At 55.1% G+C, this 25,813-nt stretch overlaps 1 protein-coding gene across 1 annotated transcript in view; it reads right to left on the reverse strand.

The window, feature by feature from the left end:
• Window positions 1–25,813, reverse strand: part of ZNF423 (zinc finger protein 423) — a 323,245-nt gene that overhangs the window by 130,707 nt on the left and 166,725 nt on the right. Inside the window, exon 4 of the mRNA XM_081275619.1 lies at window positions 1,738–4,928. Coding sequence (XP_081131745.1) covers window positions 1,738–4,928 — 3,191 coding nt within the window. The remainder of the gene's footprint in view (window positions 1–1,737; window positions 4,929–25,813) is intronic.

The following is a 25,813-nucleotide window of genomic DNA, read 5'->3' on the forward strand; positions in this document are numbered from 1 at the left end:
AGCAGCCACCAGGGCCCACACGCAGGGCCTGTGAAGGGCATCCTACTGCACCCTCGTTTAGAGGCCTGGCCTGGGCAAAAGGCCCCGAGAGGGTGGGGTGTCACCATCCCTAGTAAGGAGCACCTCACTCTGCAGGGTCTTTCAGGACAGGCCCCATCCCAGCCAGACACACAGCCCTGTCCCCACTCAGGCCGCCTTCTTCCTAGCTGTTGTCCACAGACAGGTCGCTCTGGCTCGCTGGGTCTCCATGGGCTTGTCTGTAGCACCGGGGCCTGGGCCACGAGGCCTCCGTTGTCCCTCCCGCTGCGGGAGCCTCCCTTCACCCTCTCCAGACCTCCTTCCCAGGCCTTCTCAGAGCCCCAGAGCCCCAGGCCCAGTTCTGATCCCAAGGCCAAACACCCTCAGCAAACATCCCCTCTCCTGCAGCAGGCACCTGTGACAGGTGGCTCTTCCCTAAACCCTACCTCCCTGCCAGTGGCGCCAGCAGAAGCCCTCGAGGGGAGAACACTCCTGAGAACCGCTTGGCACCTCCTCCATCTAGAAACACACAGAGACTGGATGGGAATCCAGGAATCCCTGGGCCTGGCCTGTCTGTCAACCTTGGGCCACGCAGGCTCCGTGTCCTCCACCGGCTGGCCCTCAGCCCCTGAAGGCAGGCCCAAGGAGGCCCATCAGTGGCTTACACTTGCCTCTGCCTCACTGAAAGTCTCTCGTTTCTTTGTTTTACGGGTTTTTTTTTTTTGTTTGTTTGTTTTGGGGGTTTTGTTTTGGTGGTACTGAGGATTGAACTCAGGGCCTCACACATGCAAGGCAAGTGCTCTACCACTGAGCGGCACCCCCAGCCCTTTTTGTCTTCTATTTTGAGTCAGGGTCTTGCTAAGTTGCACAGGTCGGCCTCCAACTTGTGATCCTCCTGCCTCAGCCTCCTGAGTAATAACCTTGAATTACAGGAGTGCACCATTACACCTGGCTAAAAGCCGCCCTGGGCCCGTGGCTCCCTTGGTCCGTAAGCCCCCAGGGTGAGATCCGTTGCTGGTTCTCCTTGGCTGTTAGGCTCCAGACATAACAGGTGCTCCAGAAAAGCTGAGGAATCAATCAGTCCATCACTACCGATGACAGCACCCAAGGGCTTTCCATGTACCACAACCGCACCCACAATAATGATGCTATTGTTGGTGATCATGACACCTGGATTCCAGCAAGTGCGCCTGAGCTCCCTAGCCCCCTGCTGGGCTCTAAACCCCTGGGAGACCCCTCCAAGACTTATCAAAAGAAGCCCAGCTCAAAAGCCCAGAGAAGTGAAGTGACGTGCCCAAGGAGACCCAGTGAGCAAGTCCACCAGTCCGCCCATCAGACCAACCTCAGAGACACCAGCCATGGTTGAGGAAGGGCTATGTGTGCTGCCACTTGCCAGACACTGAATCTCACTGGCCCCTCACCACCATTCTAAGAAGTCAAGGTGATCATTGTTCCCACTGCACCGATGAGCTCTGGGCAAATGAGGCCCAGAGACATCATCCGTGTGTGCATGTCACACAGCGGGAAAGGAAAAGGGCAACGTGGATTCAAAGCAGTGTCGTGTCCTGCAGGACAGACGTGCTCGGCCGCCCTGGGCAGCGCTGCCTCTCCGGGCTAACAAAGGGACCACACAGGAAAGATGGCACTCGGGGTGCAGTTTCTATAGGGATCAGGGGATCCCCAAGGAGCAGTGGGCAGGGTCAGGCGGGTTGCACTTACCCGGGGCACTGGTGACGTCTGGGTGCCTTTCCGAGGCCCACTGGTCTCCGGCGTGAGGTCGCGGTGGTCTACCTGCATGTGGCTCTCCAGGTCCTCGGCACTCTCGAACTTGACGCTGCACTCGGGGCAGCGGAGGCCGGCGCAGGGCCGGTCAGCGGGCTCGGGTGGGGCCAGGCCACCCACCTGTCCATTGGCGCTGCGGGCCATGCAGCCAGCACACAGGCCATAGGGGAGCCCGTTGACGTCCAGCTTCACCAGGTCCTGCTTGCTGCGGAACTCCTTGAGGCACAGGGCGCACTTGTAGAGCTTCTGCAGCCCCTGGCCGTTGGGGGAGGACGCGGCCGAGCTGCCGGCCAGCTTCTGCATGTGGAAGGTGCCGTGGATCTTGAGCTCAAGGGTGGAGGTGACCGTCTGCATGCAGACCACACAGCGGAAGCCTGTGAGCGAGTTGCGCAGGTCCGGGTGCATCTGGCAGTGCTCGATGAACTCCTCCTCGCTCTGCAGGGGCATCTTACAGATGCGACAGGTGCCCGTGTCCAGGCTCTTGCTGTGGGTCACCTTGTGCTCCGTGAGCGTCAGCAGCGAGGGGAAGCGCTCGCCACAGATGGGGCACATGTAGTGCTTGGCAGGGCCCCGGTGCGTCTGCAGGTGTTCCCGGAGCCCGTTCTCCGAGAAGAAAGTCCGCGAGCACACGTTGCACTTGTGGCTGCCCTTGATGAACTCGGCCTTCTTGCGCGAGCCGTCGTCCTCGCCCGGCCGGATGTTGTGGTCCCGCAGCCGGTGGTTCTGCAGCAGCACCTCCATGGTGTAGGCCGCCCCGCAGATGTCGCAGCCATACATGGGCTCCGAGGCATCCACGTCATCCTCACTGGCCTCGTGGCTGTTGATGCCCTGCAGGTCGGCGGGTTCGGCCTTCTTGGTGGCTGCAGGGGGCACCCCGTTGGCCGTGCCATTCTCAGTGGCAGCATCGAACACGCAGTGCTTCTCCCTCAGGTGCTTCTCCAGGAGGATGATGGCGTGGAAAGCCTTGCTGCAGAACTTGCAGTTGTACTTCTTGCTGTGCGTGGTGATGTGGCACTGCAGCTCCACCTCAGTGCTGAAGGTCTCCCCGCAGAAGATGCACTTGTGGGCCTTGGCCGGGTTGCCCAGGTGGCTGTGCTTGACGTGCACCTGCAGGTCGGCCTCCTTGCGGAAGTCCCAGTTGCAGGCTGTGCAGCGGTACATCTTCTTCTCGTTGCTGTGCTTCACGGCCAGGTGCACCTGGATGGACACCTTGGAGTCGAAGACCTCCTGACACAGGGTGCAGTGGTACAGCACGAAGGTGTGCATGTCCAGCAGGTGCTTCTGCAGGTCATCCACGGAGGAGAACTGCTTGTCGCAGCTCTCGCACACGTAGTGGGTGGAGGTTGTCATGTAATGCACGGTCAGGTGCTGCAGGAGGGACTCCTGGGAGTCAAAGTCCTCTTTGCACTGGGGGCATGCCTGCTTCCGCAGCAGCAGCTCCAGGTGCAGCTTCAGGTGGGTCTGGAAGCTCTCGAAGTTGGAGAACTTGAGATCACACTGGTTACAGGGGTACTCGCCGTTGGAGATGGAGTTGGCGCTTCCTGAGAGACGCTGCCGCTTTGGGGAAGACACCTCGACATCCGAGGAGACCGGGCTCTGCTCCGCCTTGGACTTCTTGCTGTGGGCCAGCGGGATGTTCTTGTGGTTCTCCTTGATGTGCTTGGTGAGCTTCAGGATGGAGCCGAAGATGGGGGAGTTGGTGCAGTAGGGGCAGGAATAGACCTCCATAAAGGACTGCGTGGGCTGTACCACCGGAGACTCCAGCTTGGCGCTGCCCACACTGCAGTGCGCCTGCTGGATGTGCTCGGTGAGGGAGGACTCGGTGAGGAAGCCCATGGAGCACTGGTTGCAGAAGAAAGCGTTATTGCCGTCGGGCGGGTTGGCATTGGGACCGCAGTGGGAGACACGGATGTGCTCCTGCAGGCTGTTAATGTCGGCGAACATCTCGGGGCAGTAGTTGCAGTGGAAGGCAGAGATGTTGCCAAACTGCATCACGGGGTAGGCGTGGCTCTTGTGCAGCTTCCGGACATGCTCGTTGAGGTTGTAGAGGGTGGGCATGGAGTCCAGGCAGATCTGACACGTGTGGCTCTGCTGGGGCTTGTCCGCGTGGATGGTCTTCAGGTGGATCTCCAGCACGGCCAGACTGGTAAAGTCCCGCTTGGAACAATAGGGGCAGCTGTACACCACCTTGGACCAGCCCTGCCCATCATCCCGCATCTTTTTCTGCCCCCGCAGCGGCTTTAAGGTGGAGTCCGGGGTGGAGCCCCGCTCCACGGAGGCGCTGGAGTCGGGGGTGGCGCTGCTCATGGAGGCCACGCTGCCCAGCACGGGATCCGGGCTGACGCTGTGGTTGCTGGAGTCAGGCTGCCGGTGGCTGTCCAGGTGGCAGTAGACGCCCTCCACGGAGGAGAACTGCTCGGGGCACATGGGGCACTTGTGTTTCTGGTTGGCGTGGGATTGGTGGATGTGGGCGAGCAGCGTGTTCTCGTCGACAAAGACCTCGGGGCAGTGGATGCACTGCAGGTCCGCCTTCTCCGAGAGCTGGGGGTGGCGGGTGAGCACGTGCTTCTCCAGCTCCTCCGTCTGGCTGAAGGTGTCTTCGCAGTAGTCGCACATGAAGTCGTCCTTCTTGGCCTCCTTCTCGGACTTGGTCAGATGCTCCTTGTTCTTCTTGTGGGCCTGCATGTGGCTCTGCAGCGAGCTGGTGGAGGAGAAGCCGCGCTTGCACACGGTGCACTTGAAGGGCTTGCTGGAGCTGTGGGTCTTCAGGTGGATCTTGAGGTGGTCGCTGCGGGAGAAGGCCGCCTCGCACTCGTGACAGTGGTACTTCTTGTCGCCCGTGTGCAGCTTGATGTGCCGGTCTCGGCTCCTCTTGTGCTTGAAGAGGCGGCTGCAGTAGGTGCACTTGAACGGCAGCTTGTCGCTGTGGATCTGCTCGTGCCTCTTCAAGTAGCTCAGGCGGATGAAGGACTTGTCGCAGAACTGGCAAGGGTACGGCAGGCCCGTGCCCCCTTCCTCCTCCCCGAGGCCGAGGTCACAACCATCTCCGATCATCTGCGTGGGTGACGCAACATCCTTGCTGGAGGGAGACGAGGCCACCCAGGAGAGTTGTGGATCGTCATCACCATCTGCAGGGGGAAGGCAGAGAAGAGATTAGAGGCAATTCCCAGGGCCGCCGGGAAACAAGGACAGAGCCAGCTTCTCGACAGCTCTCGGGCTGAGGCTGTGCAGCTGGCCAACTGCTGCAGGGGGAGCCGGGGGGAGCCGGGGGCCGGAAGCAAGTGGACATGCGGGCCTTCCCATCTGCAGAGGAGCAGCAGGACGCGGAGGGGAAATATCTTTTTCCTCAGCAACACCTGCCTGGGCCTGGTTGGATGTGGTACCCCCCACCGGAGGTGAAGCTCTCAGCCACTTCCCCGAAGGGGGGAGGAGCGGCAACCTGGACAAAGTCACCGGAAGTGACCTCATGGACCATGAGTCCCACAGGCCAAAAGGAAGACAAGTCCCATCCCTTGATCCACACCTGGGAGCCGACTCCCCTCCAACCCCTGATCCTGGAGGGTGATCCCACTGGTCCTTAGGGGCACAGGTAAAATGTTGCAAGGAAAAAAAAAAGCCCTTTATTGTTATCAGCTGTACCATGTTCTTTGTGGCTGAAGGGACCCATAGAGCTGGGAACAGCTTTTCAGGTAACAGACAAGAAATAAGAGGTGTGAAGTCACAGGACTCCTGAATTGCACTTGGCACTCAGATGGGGACCGGAGCCCAGGGCACTAGGGAATGGCCTTGAGGGTTCCCAGCACACAGCATCTGATTTCTTTGTCTCCATGCCATCCCTGGACCCAACCAGTCCTAGGAGATGGATTGACGGTGCCCATGATGGAAGAACAGGACCTGGAGGGCCAGGGAGGGACCCTGAGTTCCGGAGGGACAACCCCTGAGCTCCACCAAGCGGCTCTCCTCGCAAAGACTCCCTGGGGACCAGGGCCCCCCTCAGGCTTCGCTGGCCCTTCCAGCCTCGGAGGGAAGCTAAACAAACCCCAGGGCTGGTTCCTGGGAAAACAAAGGCACACAGAAAGCAGCCAGCACAGCCAGAGAGGTTCCCCAGGCCCAGGCAGGGAGCGAGGTCCCAGGCTCAAGTTTCTCATCGGGTGGATTTAAAACTTAATAATGAATGAAACAGACCGCAGGCTGCTGCGGGCAGGGGAGAGACAAACAAAAGCTCAGATTCGGCTGCGCTGACCTTGCTCTTGTAACCCCGAGGAAAAAAAATCACTGCCCCCGCCTCTCCAGCCCCAGCCAGCCAGCCAAGCTCAGTCCTCAGAAAAGTCTCACTGAAGTAGCTCAGACGTCTTGGCCCAGAGGCAACCCAGGCCTGCAGGAAGGGAAGGGGCCAGCGGGCAAGCACACGCATGCACACACACACACACACACACACACTCATACCCATGCGCACACGCCATCACCAACACCCCTTGAACTCCATTCCTACACCTACACACACTTGAACATACACACACAGCCACACACACCATCGCTCCTGCATACATTCACTCCCATTATCACTCAGACTTAAGCCTGCACACGTGCACACACAGCCACACACACGGTCACAACATAGTCACAGACGCTCACCACTCACACTGTGACTCCCACACACTCAAACCATGACTCACATATGCACACACTCACATGCACACACTCACGTACACACACTCACATACACACGTATTCACCTGCACCAGCACACTCACACCCCCAGGGTTCCCACACAAGGCTATCTGCAATGGCCCCTGCTGTCCCAGGCTGACCCCAAGACTTCAACAGACAGTGAGGACTGGGCTGGAGAACCTGGGAGTCCCTCCGGCTGGTGCTGTGCGTGGTCCTAGGCCGTACCCACCACCCCACTGCCCGCCCAGGCCCCTGCGACCGTGTGAAGACCCGCCTGACCCCAGCGGGCACGGCTGGCAAAGCTCTACCTGGAAGGATGCTGTGCTCCCAGGCTCCCGGCTGCGCGTCCTCGCTTCTGCAGCCCAGCACCTCTAGGAACACCCTCCCGGAGCTGAGCGAGGGCACCGTCCCCCTGGGGGCCTCACATTACAGGCCCTTCGGACGGGAAGGACGCAGCCGCTGCCAGCTTTCCAGATGAAACTCGGCGGGAGGTGCCCCAGCCCCTGCCTCTAATCCCCAGCTCGCACCAGCTGGGCTCCACAGGGTGCAGACAAAAGGGACCCAAGGGAGGGGATGGCTGGAGCTAGGACGGCCCCGAGGGACCTGCGGCCCCTGTCCCCCGCCAAGCTCAGACTGGCGCTTTACGATCTTGACATCTTAGCTCACTCAAGGGGCCACTGCACCTTCCCCGGGTGCCCAGCCCCCTGCTGAGCACCTTCTCACAGTGCCACGCCCACCGAGCAACCCAGGAGAACGAGGTGGCACATGTAACCCAGCGCCAGGAAATGATGAGGGGACAATGACGAGACTGATACGAGGACACTTTCAGGCCTCCTGACCACAATGTGGGTCTGCACCAGCTTCCCCAGGTAACGGTCCACACCTGTGCAGGTAAGAAGATCGAGGCGGCCGGGGTCGAAGGCTCCAGGTAGTCAAGGTCTTTCTCTCCTTGTCAAGTCCCCCCTCATGAGCAAGGCTGGGACATTCCAGGGCCCAGAGAGGTCCCAGAGCCCAGTGGAGCCCCCGCAACCGCCTGGCGAGTGAGAACAGAACGGCACCTTGCCTGGGGACGGGCCTGGACAGGGATTCCTACAGGGCTTCCTCTGCCCCCAAGACCCTCATGCCACCTGGGGACCAGAGGGTACCCTAAGCCCTCCCTGCTCCTCCGTAATGCCTCCACACCCCCAGCACTTCCCTTAACCCACCAGACTGTTTCTACATCCAAAACCAGGAACACATCATGGAGGAGTGGGCGAGAAAAGTTAATAGGAAAACCAATGTGACTCTATTGGCGTGCAATCCAGAAAAGGGCCTCGGCACAGACAGAAAGCAGATCCGAAGCTGCCCAGGAAGGACTTCAGAATCAGGCAAGGGGGGGTCTCAGTGAGAAAACGGGAAAGCTCTCGAACAAGGGTGTGATGGGGGGCCCTCCAGCTCTGCAGGCTCGCTGAAGAGCAGCCGAGTGTTGTGCTCGGAATAAGTGAACGTTATGTGTGCAAATTACACTTCAATAAAGCTGTTAAACAAAAGCACTATTTTGCCAATAATAATAATTAGTACTAATTAGTACCACTAGTGCTAATTTTAGCAGCTACGTGGATAGAGCATGCCCCGTGCGCCAGCCCTGTGCCTACCAGGTCTCTTATCACAATTCGTTTCTTTTAATCCTCAAACAATCATATCTGATGGAACGTCCCATTTTTGCCACGAGAAAGCTAAGGCTGAGGGAGGTGGAGGATTTTGGCCCTGGACGCAGCCAGAGGCTTGGGCACTTTGGCCGGACTGCATCTCCCAGAAGTGCAGGACCTAATCCACAGCCTGACACCAGTCACTCAATCGCTGGCCTTGACAAGGCAGAGCGGAACCTGCCGGGCACCAGAGTACCCAAGAGCCACCGCGGGGCTGGCTGGTTGGCTTTATTTTTCTGCAAACAAGTTTCAAAACTAAAGCAAAGCATATTATTCTGCAAGCAACAAAGTGAGCAACTGCTGAGATTATAATCATCTGAATTGAAATGAAAATAAGGCTCCTCAAGTGTAAAAGGCCCAATCAGAGGAAATGGGCATGTTGACATATAAAGTCCCAAACTCCGATGGCCCTGTTTAAAGCCTTTTATTCAAATAACACTCCACCCTGGCTGCCGCAGTCCCACCCGCTCCAAGTGCGTTTTGTGTGAGGGGCACTAAGCTAAGTGTTCCAGAAGAGAGCCAGGCAGGCGAGCAGGAGCCAAAGTTGTGACTCAGCTGCAGGGGTGTGGGCATGAGGTGAAGGCGTCCCCGAGATTCCCTTCCACAGGAGCATTCCAGAATTCAGGAAAGAGCAGCTTCAAGGAAAGGAACCACTTGACAGCTATTCGCTCACACGTTCAAGTAAATACTTAAGTGAATTTACTCTGTGCCAGGCATTCTTCTAAGGGTCTACGTGTATTGACTCACTCAATCCTCTCAACCGGTAGGTACCCCTTATTACCATTTTCATTGACCGAAGAGGAAAAGCCAGGGCACAGAGAGGCTAAGTAATTTGTCCAATGCCACACAGCTAGCCACAGAACCAGAATGGAAACCCACAACTCTAAGGTGGCTCCCCGCTTTGAGGAGAGGGGGCTGCGACACAAGAAAATCAACTGGGAGATACAGCGCCCAGTGCCAGAACCTCAGCTTGCCCTCCCCTTCCAGAGTGAGTACGATCAAAGAAATACAACAAAATAAGTCGAAAAAATTGCTTTTGAAATGGAGATTAAAGACATTTAAAAATGACTAATCCTGCAAAAAGGCCTGGCAGGAAATGGGTTCTAGGAAGCTTTTGCTGTCTGCTACAGGAAAAGAACCAAAACAAGCATAAAAGAGGGGCGAATTGTTGATAAAAATTCAATTAAGTACAAAAAAAGAACATTAGCTGGGCCTCAGAATACATCAGCAGCAGAAAGGGGCCGGTGGGTCCCAGGCTCACGTGATCGCACTTGGTGACCACGGTGCCTCAGCCAGAGGTGGAGGCAGCAGGTGCGGAGGCCACGGCAGCCTCAGAGGCTCCCAAGCTGGACTAGCAGCAGGGGCAGGAGGAGGCAGACAGCTCAGCTCCTGGGGCCACAGGGAATGGAGGTGGGGCTGCAGGAGGAGGGGCTCAGAGGAACTGGGGGAGTGGCTAGCCACAGACCCACTGGAGTGAGGCCCTTCCTATAAGCAAGGTCCCAGATGGAGGGGGGAGTGAACCCCTGTCTTTAAAGGAAGAAATTGTCCTGAAAGGAACACCAGGAGGCTCCCTGCCTTCACGGGAGGGTAAAACCAGCTGGGGCCCAGGAGACTTCCTGAGCTGGGCCGTCCGTCCATGTGAATAAAAATGACCATCAGTCAGGCCCCAGAGGTGCACACCCAGAGGCTGAGGCAGGAGGAGCACAATTTCAAGACCAGCACAAGCAACTTAATGAGACCCTGTCTCAAAATAAAATAAAATGGGCCAGGGATGTCGCTCAGTGACAGAATGCCCCTTGCTTCCAATCACCAGTACCACAAAATTACTGAATGAATTCAATAGAAAATGTTTAAATGACCATCGGCTTCCAGAGAGGACAACAGCTTGAGCTGGTCCCAGGAGTGAGGTTTCTATTCAAGTCCTCAAGTGACTCCTGTGCCCAGAAATGTGCCAGATGCTATGCAAGGGGGTCACTCAAGTGTATCCTGCCTTGGCCCTGCCCCAAAGGATGGTCTATGCTAGGGGCACTGGGCAGAGAGTCCATCTGGAGACCCGGGCCTCAGCTGCCTATTGTCATATGGGAAGCTGGAATTCATGGTCTCCAAAGTCCCTTCCAGATGTATAAAAAGGTCATCTGGTACAATACTCCAGCCATCCAGATTGTCTTCAGGGTAGTCACAAAAAGACCTGGCAATTCTTCACAAAGCTCCAAAAGACCTTTTGGCTACTAACCTATTTCTTTTGGAAAAAATAAAATAAAAAATAAAATTCACCAAGGAATTAAGTTTCCCGCAGAACAAAGTTCTGTGATGCTCCAAGTAGGGCCTCCCCTGCCCCCCGCGCCCCAGGAACAGGAATCACTATGGACTTTCCCCCAAATCAGAGAATGGGACCCTAGACTTGGGAAACATCTACTCCAACGATTCAGATGATAACAGAGAGGCCGAGTCCCAGAAACCAAAGAGAACTTACAGGTAAAGTAAATTAACAGAGGTTGGTATTGTGTTAAGAAGAACCCGGAGCCCACCTCTGATCTGGGTAGAAATGAGTGCTGAAATCAGCTGGTGATGTCTGCCACGGGCGGAGGTGGTGGGAATGGATTAGTCTAAGGCTCTGAGAAAACTGGGGGAAGGAATCCTCTGCCTGCCAGTACTGGAGCCTTTAACCAGGTTCCTCCTCCAAGAAAGCAGCTGCCAATCCTCTCTGAGAAATGAGGCTTTAGGGACAGTCTCCCAAGTCCAGAGACAACAAAGCTCAACAGAGACTATGGAGTCGTGCTGGGGTCTAGGAAGGAGCTCCAGCTGCAGAGGTCACTCCAACCCCAGATGGTGGCCAAGCAGGCCCAAGAGCCTGGGCGTCCCAGGAGAGCAGATCGAAGTTCACCAGCGTCTCGTGACAATGCTGCAGGGCTGGAGCCTGCTTTGGGCACACACAGACTGCTTCCTGTGGAGGCCGTCAGAACCCCAACAGGTGTCCCCCCTGCAATCGCAGCTCAGGGGACACCTGGGCGTCTTCTTGACCTCCTCTTGGAAACCTGGGATCTGGAAGCCTACCTGACCGAGGACGTGGGCCTGGAGTTGGGAGCCCTGGTCCTCAGTGCAGCCTGGGTCCTGGGACCATAGGAAAGGTGCCTTCCTCCTCTGAGCCACTGCCTCTGTGACATGGACTAGGCAACCTCTGAGGCCCTTCCTGGGGCTGCTTCCAGCAACAGTGCCAACAGTGCTGTGAGCTCCCCTGAGGGGCCCAGGCCCCCGCCCCCGGGAAAGCCCAGAGCAGAGTGGGGCCCGGAGACTGTGGCTGAAGATACAGGAGGCCCGACAGATGAGCTCCAGGCTGGGCGGGGTAACTTCACTGGCTCCATGTCCACCAGGGACTCGGGCCCCAGAGGCAGAATCTAGGCTCAGTCTAGGCTCCAACTAGCCCCAGGGGACCCACAGACACCAGGTGCCCACCCCAGAATACTCCTCAACTCAATTACGTCCCTGCGTGTAAAACGAACGTTGGTGCAGGGTGAGCATGAAAGGGATCTCAGAGCACCACCGTCTCATTCCACTGACAGGGAAACAGAAGCAACCCAGTAAGTTGCAGGCAGAGATGGAGCTGAACTCAGAACGATTACAGTAGTTACTGGCTATGGCACATCTCCTACAGACAGGGTCTGAGCCAGGTCCTTCCTCAGCTGATTCTCACAATATCCTCGTGACATAGGTACTATTAACATCCGTCCCCCTTTTGGATAACTGCCAACTGAAGCAGCAAGAAGAAAAGCAACTTAAGGGGAGAGGGTGCCGTGGATTAAACCCAAGTGTGTGCATGCAGAGCACATGCTGTGCCACTGAGGTCTGCCCTCAGTCAAGAAAGCCACTTCTCAGTACACAGAGACAGGCACCTGCTAACCACTGGGCCACAGTGCTTTCCCAGACCAGAGTGCCAGTTTAGGTTCCACCGCACTCCTCTTTCTTGAGGCCCACTACCCAACACAATGCCGGGCCCTCCAGGATGACCCAGATGAAGGTCCCTCATTTACAACTTGCCACTGAGGCAAAGGCTTGTCCTAAAGTGGGCGGAGTCAGTGGTGGAGGATTAGGCCAGGCTGGGCCTGAGGAGAGGCACCTACCAAGGCGGCTGGCCTCTCTCCTCACTGGATGGTGACTAGAGCGAGCTGCTTTATTGGCCTGCACATAAACAAACTCAGAGGTCGGTGGGAAAATGATCTCCCCAAAGAGGCCCACATCTTAGCCCCTGGAACCTATGAATATGCTGCATTCCATGTAAAATAGAATTACAACGGATAACCACTTGGCCTTAAAGAGATGATCCTGGATTATCGGGGGGGGGGGGGGGGGGGACACTGTAATGACAAGGGTCCTTAAATGCGGAGAACGGTGGCAGAAGGCAGGGGGAGGTCGGAGTGATGGGATCTGAGACGCACCTAACCAGTAATGGCTGGTTTTGAAGACAGAGGGGATCATAAGCCAAGGAAGATGGGCAGCCTCTAAAAACTGGGAACCAACTCTAAAAGAACCCAATTCTTCCACAGGGCCTCCAGAAAGGAACGCAGCCCTGCCCACACCTTGACTTCAGCCCAATGTCTGCATCAGACTTCAGACCTATGGAAATGGAAGGTAATTTTCTGTTAAGGGCAGCCATAAAAAACTAATATGGAACTTGGTACCAGGAGTGGGGTGCTGCTAGGAATTGTGGGATTGGCTCTGGAATCAGGCAGTGGCCAGAGGCTGGAAGAGTTTTAAGGAGTGTGATTTTTTTTTTAAAGCCTGAAAAGCTATATTAACAGAAATATAGATGTTAATAACTCCGTTAGTGAAAAGGAGAAAGTTAAGGAACACATTCAGGAAAACCCAGATAACCTTAGAAAATACCTAAATCAACAAGAACAAACTGTTAAAGAGAAATGTGAACCCTAAAGGCTCTTATGGTGAAGTCTTATCAAAAAATTAGGACTATGTTACCAGAAATTGAAGAGAGGGGATGCTAGTTATTTGGTGGCAGAAAGCTCCGTGAAATTATATCCCACAGCTATGTGGGAGGCAGAACTTAACATGGGTAGAGATTTTTCTAACAAAATGTTGAAGGTACCACCTGGTTTCTTCTTACTATGTTAAGTAAAAAGGGGAAAACTGATGGGGGAAAAAAAAAAGAACTGTTAAACAACAAAAAGGAACCAGGAACAAATGATTTTGCAAATTCTCAAGTTGCAAAAAGACCCTTTTCAGGAAAGCCTGCTCTAGAGAAAAAGCTGAGGGTGTGATTATCCGTTTTGCTAATATCTTATGAAAATCAAAAGGTCAGAGGAATGAGTCATACAAAAGACTCCTTGGAGACATGAGTGGTGTGACTCAAAAGTCTCCTAGACCAAACCAGAGAGCATTGGCATCGAGGTAACTCAGGTGTTACCTGAATTTCCCTGGAGCTACCTCAGCAGAATTCAAAGGTAGGGATGGAATTTTCTAGAAAATATCTCCAGAGGAGCCTCTTGTCTAATGGAACAAATACCCATGGCGTACGCAGGAGACCCACAAGGTTCTGGAAATTTTTTATACCAGCAGAAATGCTGCCAGGTTAGCCCAAAGAGGGTGGAGAGAGTGCAAGATGAAAGACGTCTAGCAGACTCTCACAGTTCTGCAGGCGGAAAACAGGCCAACAGGACCGCTCAGCCGCAAACACGCGCTACCTTTCATGAAAAAAAAAAAAAAAGGATGATTCAGAAGTCAAAGGCGCAGACCCAGAGGGTGGAGCTGTGAGCCATAGTGGATGAGATCACTACTGGACCAGGTTCAGATTCTGGCCCTGTCATACCCACAGGCAAGTAGATCCCCCTCTTTGTGCTTTCACTTCTCCAACTCTTAAGAGAGAAATCAGATAAATAGGTCTCTAAGTGCCTTTGTGGCTCCAACCGTCTGTGATCAATTAGTGATGCCTGCTCTGGGTACAGATTGAGAACTATCAGGTAGTAGGTATCTGGGCTCGCCACTGTCTCCCCATTTAGTTTTTTTTTTTTTTTTTCCATTCAGGACATATTTGAGGAACCTGCTTTATATGCCTGATCCTCTGAGGTTTGCAGAAGGTACCCAGCATTCCTAGGTTCCTGGGCTGGTATCTGCCCAACCTCTTTGCTTGATTCATTACTATCTAAAGTTTGCCTTTGGCTGCTTTGAAATACATGGAGAAAAAGAAAAAGGAAACCCCTTTAATGGCAGTAGTAGGGACTGTATCTAGACACTTGATTTCCCTAAAGGGACAGGTGGGGGTGTAGTACAAGGGATAAAGACCTGGTTTCTAGCACATGGAAAGCACAGCCACCCTGGGAGAGGACAGGGACAAGGTAACTGGAGGGTCTTGCCTCAGAGGTAGACCAACAGCCCATGGAGGTTACCAGAAGCTCACAGGGCCCCGCCTGAAACCTTGAATTGGAATCCTGCTGTGAGCCAAGATGACAGCAGCTGGGGTTCACCCACCCCTCCTCCAGGGATCGCAGAGGTCCTTACAGATGGGCTCTCACCGCTGTCCCCAGTGAGGCCACAGCAAGGAAAAGCAGGGACCACTCTTTCCATTCGAGGGGGGCAATATCCTTGGGTGGGAGGCTTCAGGGGTAAGGACCTGCGTTCATGGGTCAGCAGGCCTAAGACGGGGGGAGGGCGAATGCACGCTTGCCCTCGGGGCAACTCCCTAGCTGGCCCTGATCCCAACTTCTGTTCCATCTCAAAGGTACCTTGGCACATGGCTTCTCAGAGCCCCCAGACCCCACAACAGCTTGAAAGCCACAGTCAGGCATGCTCTTCTTCTGCCAGCTCTGGGGGCTGCTAAAATGCCATGTGACCCTGCATAGCTGTCACCGAGACCCCCACTAAACCTTCCAGGGAGCCAAAACCAGCATCAACTTGAAGAGACACAAAGATGATTGTAGAAAGACCTCAACTACTGAGAGGCAGCAGAGCCACGGTAAGGGCCCACACGGGTTTGCTCAGGACTCAGACTGGGCTGCCACCCATCCGCTGTGTGACTGTGAGCCAGTTGGTTTTCCTGAGACCCCATATTTTGCAACGATAGGACGGCGATAACAAAAGTAAACGGCTTACCAAGTGGTTATTACGCGCATGCTCCTAAGCACCGGATCGAGGTTGGCTTATAAAGACTGAAGGAGGTCCTAAGAATAACTTGCACTACCATCATTAATCAGAAAGCCCAGCATCCAAATGGCATTTAAAATTTTACACAGCACTCACACCAATTAGCGCGTTCGACATTTGCGGCAACTTTGCACAGTCGTGGAGGATTTGTGATGGTTTTTATCCAACTATTACAAGCAAGCCGGGTGCCATACACCCAGGCATCCTGGAATGGAACCCAGCCTTCAATCCAAGTAAATTTTCTCTTCCACACTCGAAAGTAGCTAAGTTTTGCACAGTGAGTTGTGTGATTGCCCCACGGATAAAGAAACAGAATAGAGAGGCTGGGTCACAGCCTCACATCCCAAAGCAGATGGTCAAGGGAAAAGCAAAAAGAGGACTCCCAGCTCAGGGCCCTTAGCCAGGTGGACTGGGGTAAATGACAACCTTAGCAGCAGGTCACAGATTACCATGGCCGTCCGTCCTCCCTCTGGGTAGTCTGGGGCCCATCCAGTCATTGGTATTTTATTAAAAATGCCAACATTTTCAAAATAGAAAGTACAACCTTTTGAAAAAAAAAATCCACATTTGCTTCTTGCTTTTCTTGAAGAAGAGGGCAAGGACCTGGTGGCAGGGGTTCTGCATCCTGCATGGTGATGGATGCCTGGAGCTGAGCCTCGGCTCCCCTTCCGGACCAGGGGTATCCATTCACCTGATGGCACTTCCTTCCCATCCCGTGCGTCCCTCTCTGGGCCCTAAAGTCACCTGCGTTCACAGAGGCTGCCGGGCCAGCATTCAGGCTTAGGCTCCCAGCTCCATCGAGTACCACCGATGTGACCTCAGGTAGGTTTTCAAGACCCTCCCTCTGTTCTACAGGGGAAGAAACCTGCCTCAGTTTCCCCCAGGTAAAACTGGGATAATAACGGTCTCAACTACCGAGATGTTTTACAGATGGAATCCGTGAATATTCATAAAGTGTCGTATGTGATACACGTCCTGTGATGCATGAAATCATCCCTGCTCCTGGCTCCCAGCTCACCCTAAGGTGGTCGCAGGGCAGAGAGAGGAGAGAGGCGGGCAGGGGTGGGATGGTCTGAATGGACAGGGGACAGGGGTAAGATCCGGACTCGCTGAGCCCTGAAGGATATCCAACAGGGTCTAAGCCAAGGACTGCAGTGACCTTTGCAGCAGATGGTTTTCAAGACAAGGAAACTGGACCTACATAAAAGCCCAGAAGGCCCCTGCTGTCACAATCCCAGGACATCCCACCCTAAGGGAGACTTCCAGGCCACCCAGCCTGACACTCCCACAACAGATGGAGAAGCAGGGCACCGGCAACCGTGCTATGGCTTGGACTCGGTCCCCAGGCTCCATGAGGGAGTGGGGGATGAGGCTCAGACCCCCAGGACCCTGCTTCCCAGCACCACAGGGACTGCTGTCCCTCATGGCTGCCAGACATGCAGGGCAGGGAGCAAGCATCGCCTTCCCCTTGAAGCTTCTGACCTCGCAGAACACACAGCCTGCCAGGCAGCTCCATCCCTTAGACAAATTTACTTAGCACTGATATTGCAAATGCAATCCAGCTCGAGTTTTATTGCAGAAATTAAACAGACTAGGAAAGAAGGAAAAAAAAAAAAGAAAGAAAAAGAGCCAGTACACGTCAATTCTGTGATCAAACTCGCTAAAGAGGGACACCACTATCCACTCCTGCCGGCCCCGTGGGCCCCCTCTGCCCTCCTAGAAGGATCCCAGAAGACTGGGTGCCCGGAGCCCAGCACCTGCCCGCCTCCTGGGGTGGGTCTCCCACGCGCTCCCCACTGCCCTGCCCACCTCTTCACAGGGAGCCAGAGCCTTGTGAAGTCATCTCACTGAGCCTCATGAAGTCACACCACCACCAAGGGCTGTCACGAAGGGCGCTCTGCTCGACTCGGGAGCAGGCAAAATGCTTTCGGGGTTGAATCACTGTTTTTCTTCCCTCCCTTTGGAGATCGGCAGAGCCCACGTGCGGCCGCGTTTGTGGACCTGGGACTGGAAGCAGCTGCGCTCTAATTACATGTAAAGTGTACCAAAACATCCCTTTTATCACAGGCTGGAAATCTGTTAGCATCTGTCTCTCCTTTGTTTCTTCCACAAGATACAAGCTTGTTTCTACATTTTTCTCACCTGTAGCGGTGATTAAAATTCATTATAAATGAAAGGAGTGAACAGAGAAACAAGTTCCTCTGTGTACCGTTCTAAACTCAAATTAGAAACAGCTGTTTGCTAATTCATGCAGTGATGTTTTGTCGTGCTCTGTGAATCAATAATAACTCACCCTATTGCTGCAGAAATTTTTGGGTAATCCGTATATTTAACGCGACGTTGGGTTCCCCAGGCAAGGCTGCGACGGCGGGGGGGGGGGGGGGGGGGGAGCTGCGACCTGGCTCAGGCCCCCGGGAGGGGACTCGGACTCAGAGCTCTGGAGACGCCTCTCCCATGGTCCCACAGTGAACCCCAAATCAGAGCCGCCCAGCACCGCTCCCCCTACATGGGCTCTGGAAGGACCACAAGGAACCCTGAACCGGTCGCCTCCTTGCCTTCCCTCCCCCAGCACCACCAAAAAAAAAAAAAAACCCTCAACTCTGATTAAACGCAAACCACACACATCCTCCAGCCGCCGGAGGGAACAGCAAAATTAAAAGTCTAATTGGTACCCGGAACATTTAAAAACTATTAAGTATAGGTGAAGCTTTTCTGTGAGAAAATAATCCTCTGATTGGGATTAGGCGTGTTTGGATAGCGTTCCTCCCGTGCGTCCGTCTTAGCTGCAGAAGTTAGAGCTGCAGCGTGGAATTCCTTGCAAGCTCTGGAAGTGTTCAGGCATGCCCTCTGCCAGCTCCAGGGACAAAGGCCACGTGGTGTCCTGAGCTGCATCCCAGGGAGGGAGGGCGGTGGGCAACGCCTCTGGAGGTCTGTCCTACCAACTGGGCGCACCAACCCCTGCTCTGTCCCGACTAATACGCCAAGACACTTTTCCTCCAGGAAGCCTTCTCTGGCTTCCTCTGCTACCCCGGGCACCCCTCCCTGACCTCAGGGCACTGTCTGTTCATCTATGAATGCTTGGGGTGCCCCTGTGTCTTCTGATTGGCTCTAGGGCACAGTCACACTGAGCTCTCTCTGTGGCCAGGCACAGCGCCAAGCTCTTGCCCTCTCCAAGCCCTCACCTTTGTCCCGCACAGTGACCACCAGCACTACTTCCCCCTAGTTTACAGATCAGACAACTGAGACTCAGCAAGGGCCCTGAGTTCCACGGCGGTTAGCTGGAATAACTCCATCTTTCTGCAGAGATAGGGAGACCACCTACGGTCATCAGAGAGGCAGCTGAACATGCCTCACGGGGTCCAGCGTCAGACCTTTGTTCAGGCTGTGGTGCTTACCAAGAATGCCCTTCCACCTGGTCCCCTGCAGGGTGCAGGCCTAGGTGGGCTCAGGCTCACCTGTACGGCTATAAGGAGCTTTCCCTCGAGGTAGGCCAGTGGATGCCAGTCAGACCCCATCCCGCACAGGAACGGGTGACCACCGGCGAGGTACCTTCTGGGAAGGCAGGAAGAGACCACCCTGGGCTTTCAAGACAAGAGAAAGATCTCCACGGACCCCTGGAAGTACCTACCATGGTGAGAAACACATGATTTGGGGGGACAGCCTGGATGGTCTTAATGACATCGATACCCAGAAGACCAGCGCCCCTCGATTCCCTGAGCGACCGTCCCACCAGGTCAAGAGCAAGGGTCCTGGTGCCGACTCCTCTGTACCATTTCCACGTAGGCGGGAAGGCCTCCGACTCAACCTTCCAGAATGCTCTAGCTGCAGTGACGTGAGCACGGGGGTTTTCTTTGGTTTTGTTTTTCACTCACTTTTAAAGTTTCTGTCAACCTACAGCAAAGGACCCTGCCTTTCTATCTGCAAGATGAAGTAAATAAATTCATTTGAGAACGAACTTAGAGAGAAATGCTAGGTGAGCCCTAGCACCAGCCATACTCCAGTTTCACACAACTCCCAGCAGAGGTACGCAGAGGACCAGAGTCTGCGCCCCGTCCAGGACACAGGTGGGAGGCCTGATGGGAAATTGGGTGGCAGGTGCCCCCGAAGTCACGAGAATCCACCGTGTGGTGCAAAGTGAGCCCATTAGGGAGACCTTAGACACCGAGTAAAGGAGCCCCAAACTCCATCCTGCAGGACCAGGGAGCCACCAAGGGAATCTGAGCTGGTGAGTAGACGCCAGCAGGAGCCGGACTTTGGACCGCTCACCCTGGCCCAGTGATTTCTTCTGGGTCTATGAGCAGAACCCATTTCAGGGAAACCTGAAACCCCAATGCCCCAGAGGTCTGACCTGCCCGGACCCAGGGTCCATGGAGGGGATGACCCTACGCAATTTGCATGGAGTCCCATTCCCAGGGGGACAAGCGCCAAAGTCATTGTGAGTGGCAGAAGCCACCACACTCCCCTGAAGAGCCCTCTGGGGCACTGAGGGTGGGGGACAGTATCCCCCATGAGTCCACCCCAGAGAGAATCACGGTGCTCCCTGCCTGGACGAAGGAGCCACTGTGACCCCAAATTGTACACCTTGGCCCCCAGAAAGATGAGGCAGGATCTGCTCCCATGGAGGGAGTGTGGCGCTAGAAGGGCCAGGACAGCAGGTGGACGTTCACCTCAAGGTCCTCCGAGCTGAACCTGTGCTCTGAAACTCCTTCTCCCCAAACTGGCCTGGCCTTTGCGTTGGGGGGCTGATGTCCAGGGCCAGGGCTCAGCCAGTGTGTGAGGCGGGGTCCTGCTCACTGATCCAGTGCTTCCCCTCCTCACCCCCCTCCACTGCTCCCAATCAAAGGCCTTCCTGTTTCCAGCCCTGTCCCCCCTCTACAGGGCCTCACTGCTGACCTTAGAATGAGCAGAACTGACCGGGTGAGGTGCAGGCTTCCCCTCCCTATGATCATGCCTGTGTCTGAGGGGGTTTTAGAGGTTCTGCAGGACGAACAGCCACGGTGAGGCCTTTACCCCTCCCAGTGCAAACCTGCCCCCCCACACCCCTGCGTGACAGCCCTGTGCCTTCACCTCAGGGAGCCTGGTCCCCAGGGCCCTGGGGAAGGAGGGGAAGTGATGTCAGGATGTCACGGTGAGCCTAGCCCAGCTCCCCCGGGAGCAGACATGCAAAAGAGGGCCCCGCTGTAGGCCCCGGAGCTGCAGGGGAGGACTCCTGTCCTAGGACCCCACCTTGGCAGTCCGCCACCCCGAGGCCTTGCCTCAGAGACCACGCACAGCTCTCTCAGCTCATGGCAGGTGCCAGGGGAGGACACGGGCAGGGCATCAGGGCGGGCCTGTGCCAGGTTGAGGAGGTCTCTGCAGATCCAGCTCCTATGCTCCCAGGGGGGGGGGGCACAGGGAGAAGGAGCCTCATCGACACCAGAGCTGCGTTCCTTGGGCCCCTCAAGGTCTGGCTGGCCTCGGCAGAGTGCAGCACAGCCCGGTGGACGGCCCAGGGTCTCACACCTGGCTGGGTCAGCACTGGCCTGGGCCTCGGAAGCTCCAGGTCCTCCTGGTTGTGTGACTTCCTTGCTGGTGATGTGGACAGAGGGAGGGCTCAGGAGAATGAGCAAGCAAACACACAGACAGCCGGTTCCAAGGACAGGGCAAGGGATGTGGCCAGGGGTAGAGACAGCCTAGCCCACCAGGCCTGGGTTCAATCCCGGGTACCTCAAAAAAAAAAAAAAAAAGGAGGGCTGGGGTTGTGGCTCAGTAGTAGAGCGCTTGCCTAGCATGCGTGAGGCACTGGGTTCGATCCCTGGCACCACATAAAACAAATAAATAAACAAATAGATATTTTTTTTTAAATGAAAAAAAATCAGATTGTAACTTTTTTGCAAAATCCAGTATTGTAGAAAAGTACATGGTGCTGCTAAGCTAAAACTCTGCTTAGAGATGGCACTGAAGAGTGATTAATATTACATTTTATCCAGATTATACATATTACGTAAGTGCACATCTGTGTAATTAAGAACATCTATTATTTGTCTCACATGTTCTTATTTTATATTCATCTAATCTGACCACTTATTATTACCAGCCCCATTTTACAAATGAGAAAACAGAGGCTCACAGAGATGCATCAGCATGCCCAGGGTCTTGCAGGTGAGAGATGGCAGAGCTGGGCTTTGGATGCAGGTGCCCTGTGCTCTTCACCATGGTGGGATGTGTGTATGAAGACACGAGGTCTCCGGGAGGGAGGGAGGCTGAGGGACTTACTCAGGGACACAGCACTCTCCCAAGGAGCCAGCTTCTACAGCGCCCAGACGGGATGGGCAGCCAGGGATCCTGAGGGGAGGCCTGGATGATCAGGAGACCATGCTCCTAGGCTGGGGAGCAGATTTTTTTATTTTTTAAAGAGAGAGGGAGAGAGGAGAGAGAGAGAATTTTTAATATTTATTTTTTAGTTCTCACTCCCTGCCCACACCAGGATTTGCACCCCAGCACTGTCACTCAACTCAGTCCCCTGGATCACCTAACAATGCTACCTCCCCGAGCACAGTCCTGAGGAACGACATGGATCAAATCGTGGGTATGGAGTGTTTGTCAGGCCCATAGAAGGAAGAGTATTATTTTTAAAATGCACACACTGCCTCTGAGCTCTGCACCCCCAAAAGCGGCCCCCAAAGCCCACGGGTGGCCCTGCTGTGGCTCAGCTCTGGGTTCACTCGCCTCTAGGCTGTGTCACCAGGCTGGTGGGCCCGCCTCAGTACCCACCACATCCCCAGCACCATGCTGGGAGAGAGGCCAGCAGGAGAGAAGTGGCCTGGGCCCCATAGGAGGACGGGCATGGCGGGGGACAGGGGTGGGGGGGCCCTGGGGTTCTCAAGGATGTGCTGGAGCCAGGCACTTCGAGGTCCCCTTGACCCCTTGGACTCAGTCAATTCTACAACTTAGCAGAGAAAATTTTCCATTTTTCCTGGATTTCATGTTTCAGCCTCCAGAAAAATTACCATGGTGGGCTTTGCTGCCGAGCCATGAAGCCCACGGCGGAGAGAGGACAGCAACTTTCCAGGCCAGGGGAAGGGTCCTGGGTACAGCAGCGGGGCCCAGGGCCACAGTGAGATGAGGAGCCCCAGGGCTTCCCCGACCCAACTTCCAAGTGTGGGGCACGGCAGCTGAAGTCCCAGACATCAAGGCCTCAGCAGTGACCCTGATAGCTTCCCAGCATTGCTGTCCCCTGCCCAGGATCCCATCCCACCCCTGCCCTCCTCCCTCTGCTTCCTGAGCCTGAACGGCCACCGTCCCCTTAGACTGGAAGCAGGACCTCTCTTTGCCCACGGTGCCTACGCTCACAAATGAACCTGAAACTCACCATCACCATAAGCCACACTCGCTGACAAGTGTCAGGCTTGTAAAAGTTTGTATGACATGTCTACATGGGCCCATTATTAGTCCTAAATGTCCCACTGGTTTTAGTGCACTGGAACGACACACCCTTTGTTGGGCCCGTTTTGCAGATGAGGAAAATGAGTCACAAAGGGCTGAAGAGACCTCTGGGACCACCTGGCCCACTACCCGTCGTATGAGGGAGGATACTGAGGCCCTGGAGTCTCGGGGAGGACTTGCCTCACGACAGGATCTGGTGGGGTCAGGAGGAGCAGAGCCTGGCCCTCCACTGCATGACGGACGGGTCACTTCAGTGTCACTGGACGCTCGGGATCCACATGCACACACTCACGGGCACACACAGGCTCAGGAGTGGGCTGGGGAGAATGACATCAGACAGGTGGGTAAACTGAGGCCACCACTGGTGGAAAGTGACTGATCACCCAGGATCCTGCACGTGTTTGGGGGTTCACTGCCCTCCTGCAGTCAAAGCCTTCTCCCCACAGTGGACCCAGGACAGTGCCAGCCCAGCTCAGGAGAACAGCACCCCAGAGGGAGGGCTGGGCCCCGCCGGCCCCGGCCTGCTCCACTGTCCTTGGCAGGTTATCAGCTCATCGCAGTGCCTGGCGCTGGGGGACCTCAGCGCCTGCTGGAGAGAGCGTGAATCTGCATGTCCGTCACTTTGGGCAGGCGTCAGTCAGCAAGGAGCGCAGGGCCATGAAGGAGCTGCACACTCCTGGCTCCTCCATTCGGCTCTCCAGCTAAACAGCTGCACTTGGTCCTTCTCAGCCTCTTCTGAGACAGTGGTTAGGATTCCTCGCAGGTGCTCTTGGCTTAGAATCGCCTGAAGACAACTCGGATAAGTTTTGAGTTCCTGGGTCCCGGGGAGCCCCACAGGCACCTGGCAATAGCTCTCTGCTTGAGGAAGGGATGAAAGGATCCTGCCTCCAGGAAACACCCAGCACCAATGGCATGGATGGACGGTCGGACAGAAGGGTAGATGGACAGATGGATGGATGGACAGATGGGTGGGTGGATGGACAGATGGGTGAATGGATGGATGGATGGATGGATGGATGGATGGATGGACGGATGGACGGATGGACAGACAGATGGATGGATGGGCAGATGGATGGATGGATAGATGGGTGGACAGATGGATGGATAGATGGATGGGTGGGTGGATGGATAGATGGATGAACAGACAGATGGACAGATGGAAAGAGAGGATGGATGGATAGATGGATGGATGGACAGATGAAGGATGGATGGATACATGGGTGGATAGATGAACAGATGGATAGATGGGTGGACAGATGGACAGATGGAAAGACAGACGGATGGATGGGTGGATAGACGGTTCGGTGGATGAATGGACGGGTGGATGGATGGATGGATGCATGGATGGATGGATGGATGGATAGATGGACATATAGATGGACAGATGGGTGGATGGATGGATGGATGGACAGACAGATGGACTGATGAAAAGACAGATGGATGGATGGATGGACAAATAGATGGATGGGTGGATGGATATACAAATGGATGGATGGATGAATGGATAGACAGATGGGTGGATGAATGGACCGGTGGATGGATGGATGGATGGGTAGATGGATGGACAGATGAATAGATGGATTTATAGATGGATGGATGGGTGGTGGATGGATGGACGATGGACAGACAGACAGATGGACAGATAGAAAGACAGATGGATGGATGGATGGACAGACGAATGGGTGGATGGATATACAAATGGATGGATGGATGAACGGACAGTTGGACAGACGGATGGATGGATGGACAGATGAGGGGATGGATGGATGGATGGATGGAGACAGATGGAAAGAAGGAGGGACAACATGGTGAAGTTCAGGCTTGGTCTACAGAAGGCATTCACTCTGGAATAAGTGACTATCTGAATGAGAAAATGCGTGCAGGAGTGGATGACTGGCGGAGTGGGCCACCACAAGCCACGATGAGCTCCTCCAGGGGCCACTGGGAGGCAGAGGCCTAGGAGCCACGGTGGAGGCTCAGCAGTGGACAAGGTCCTGTGCCCCTGCGCAATGGCAGAAGGCAGTTCGTCTGGACTTCAGTGTGGCCTGCGTCTGCCATTCTTTTATTTGAACGGAATCTCTTGGCGCCAGGTAAGAGCAAGGCTCTGTGCAGGGGTGGGAGGCCAGAAACAGAAGGAACAGCCCAGCTACCTGTCTTGGCCTGGATCCCTGGAGAAATGGCATTAAAAACAAGGAGACCCCAGGCAGGGAGTGGGGCTCCTATTTTTTTCAGACCAAAGCAGAGCAAATGGACAGATTTAATAAGAAGCTAAGAGTCCCTGCTCTTAAAGAGACAGACTCGGCAATGTGACGGGGGGGGGGGGGGGGGGGAGGGGGGGGACGACACACTTGCATTTTTTTTTTCTGGTAAGACCCCTCAAGCAAATGCCTCCATGCTACACACCCTGGAGGGTCAGGGTGTCAGTGTCTTCCCCACACACCAGATTGGGACATCGTCCCAGTCACACCAGAGACCTCCTGACGTCCCCACCAGCACCCACAAAACAGTGTGCCCTCTGACAGGAACGCATAAGCAAGCCGCCCCCTGTAGGTTTATCTGGGAGAAAGACCAATCGAGTGCAAGTGGGTGTCACCCCCGCCCAGCCAGGGTGTCTCTTCTCTTGCCCAAGGGGACAACAATAAAAGCAAGTGCTCCCACTCCTCTCGGGAAGGCCTTGCGCTGTTCATCTGTCAGCCCTCTGTCATCCTCCAATATTTAGGGAGCACCTCCTCGGTGCCAAGTTGTGGTCCCAGTGCTGGGACCGCAACACCAGCGGAGCCTGCCCCCTAGGGGCCGCATTCCAGGGGCATCAGGTTTGCATAAAAGAAAGGCTCTGGAGACGGAGAACCCAGGTTCAAATCAACTCCACCACTGGCCAACTGTGCCAACCAGGAAAAGTCACCACCCTCTCAAAGCCTCCCCCAGGGCAGGGACAGGCAAGGTCTTTTTGTCTGGTCGGGTTTGGGTGATCAAATCAGACCATGCAGGCTAAGCTCTCTGGCCCCACACCCAGCACACAGGGATGTTCCATAAAGGTACCTTTGTGTGCCATTTCTAGATCAGTGATGGCAAATGTGGAG

The sequence above is a fragment of the Spermophilus citellus genome, assembly GCF_964194105.1.
Source record: "Spermophilus citellus genome assembly, chromosome: 18".
NCBI lineage: Eukaryota > Metazoa > Chordata > Mammalia > Rodentia > Sciuridae > Spermophilus > Spermophilus citellus.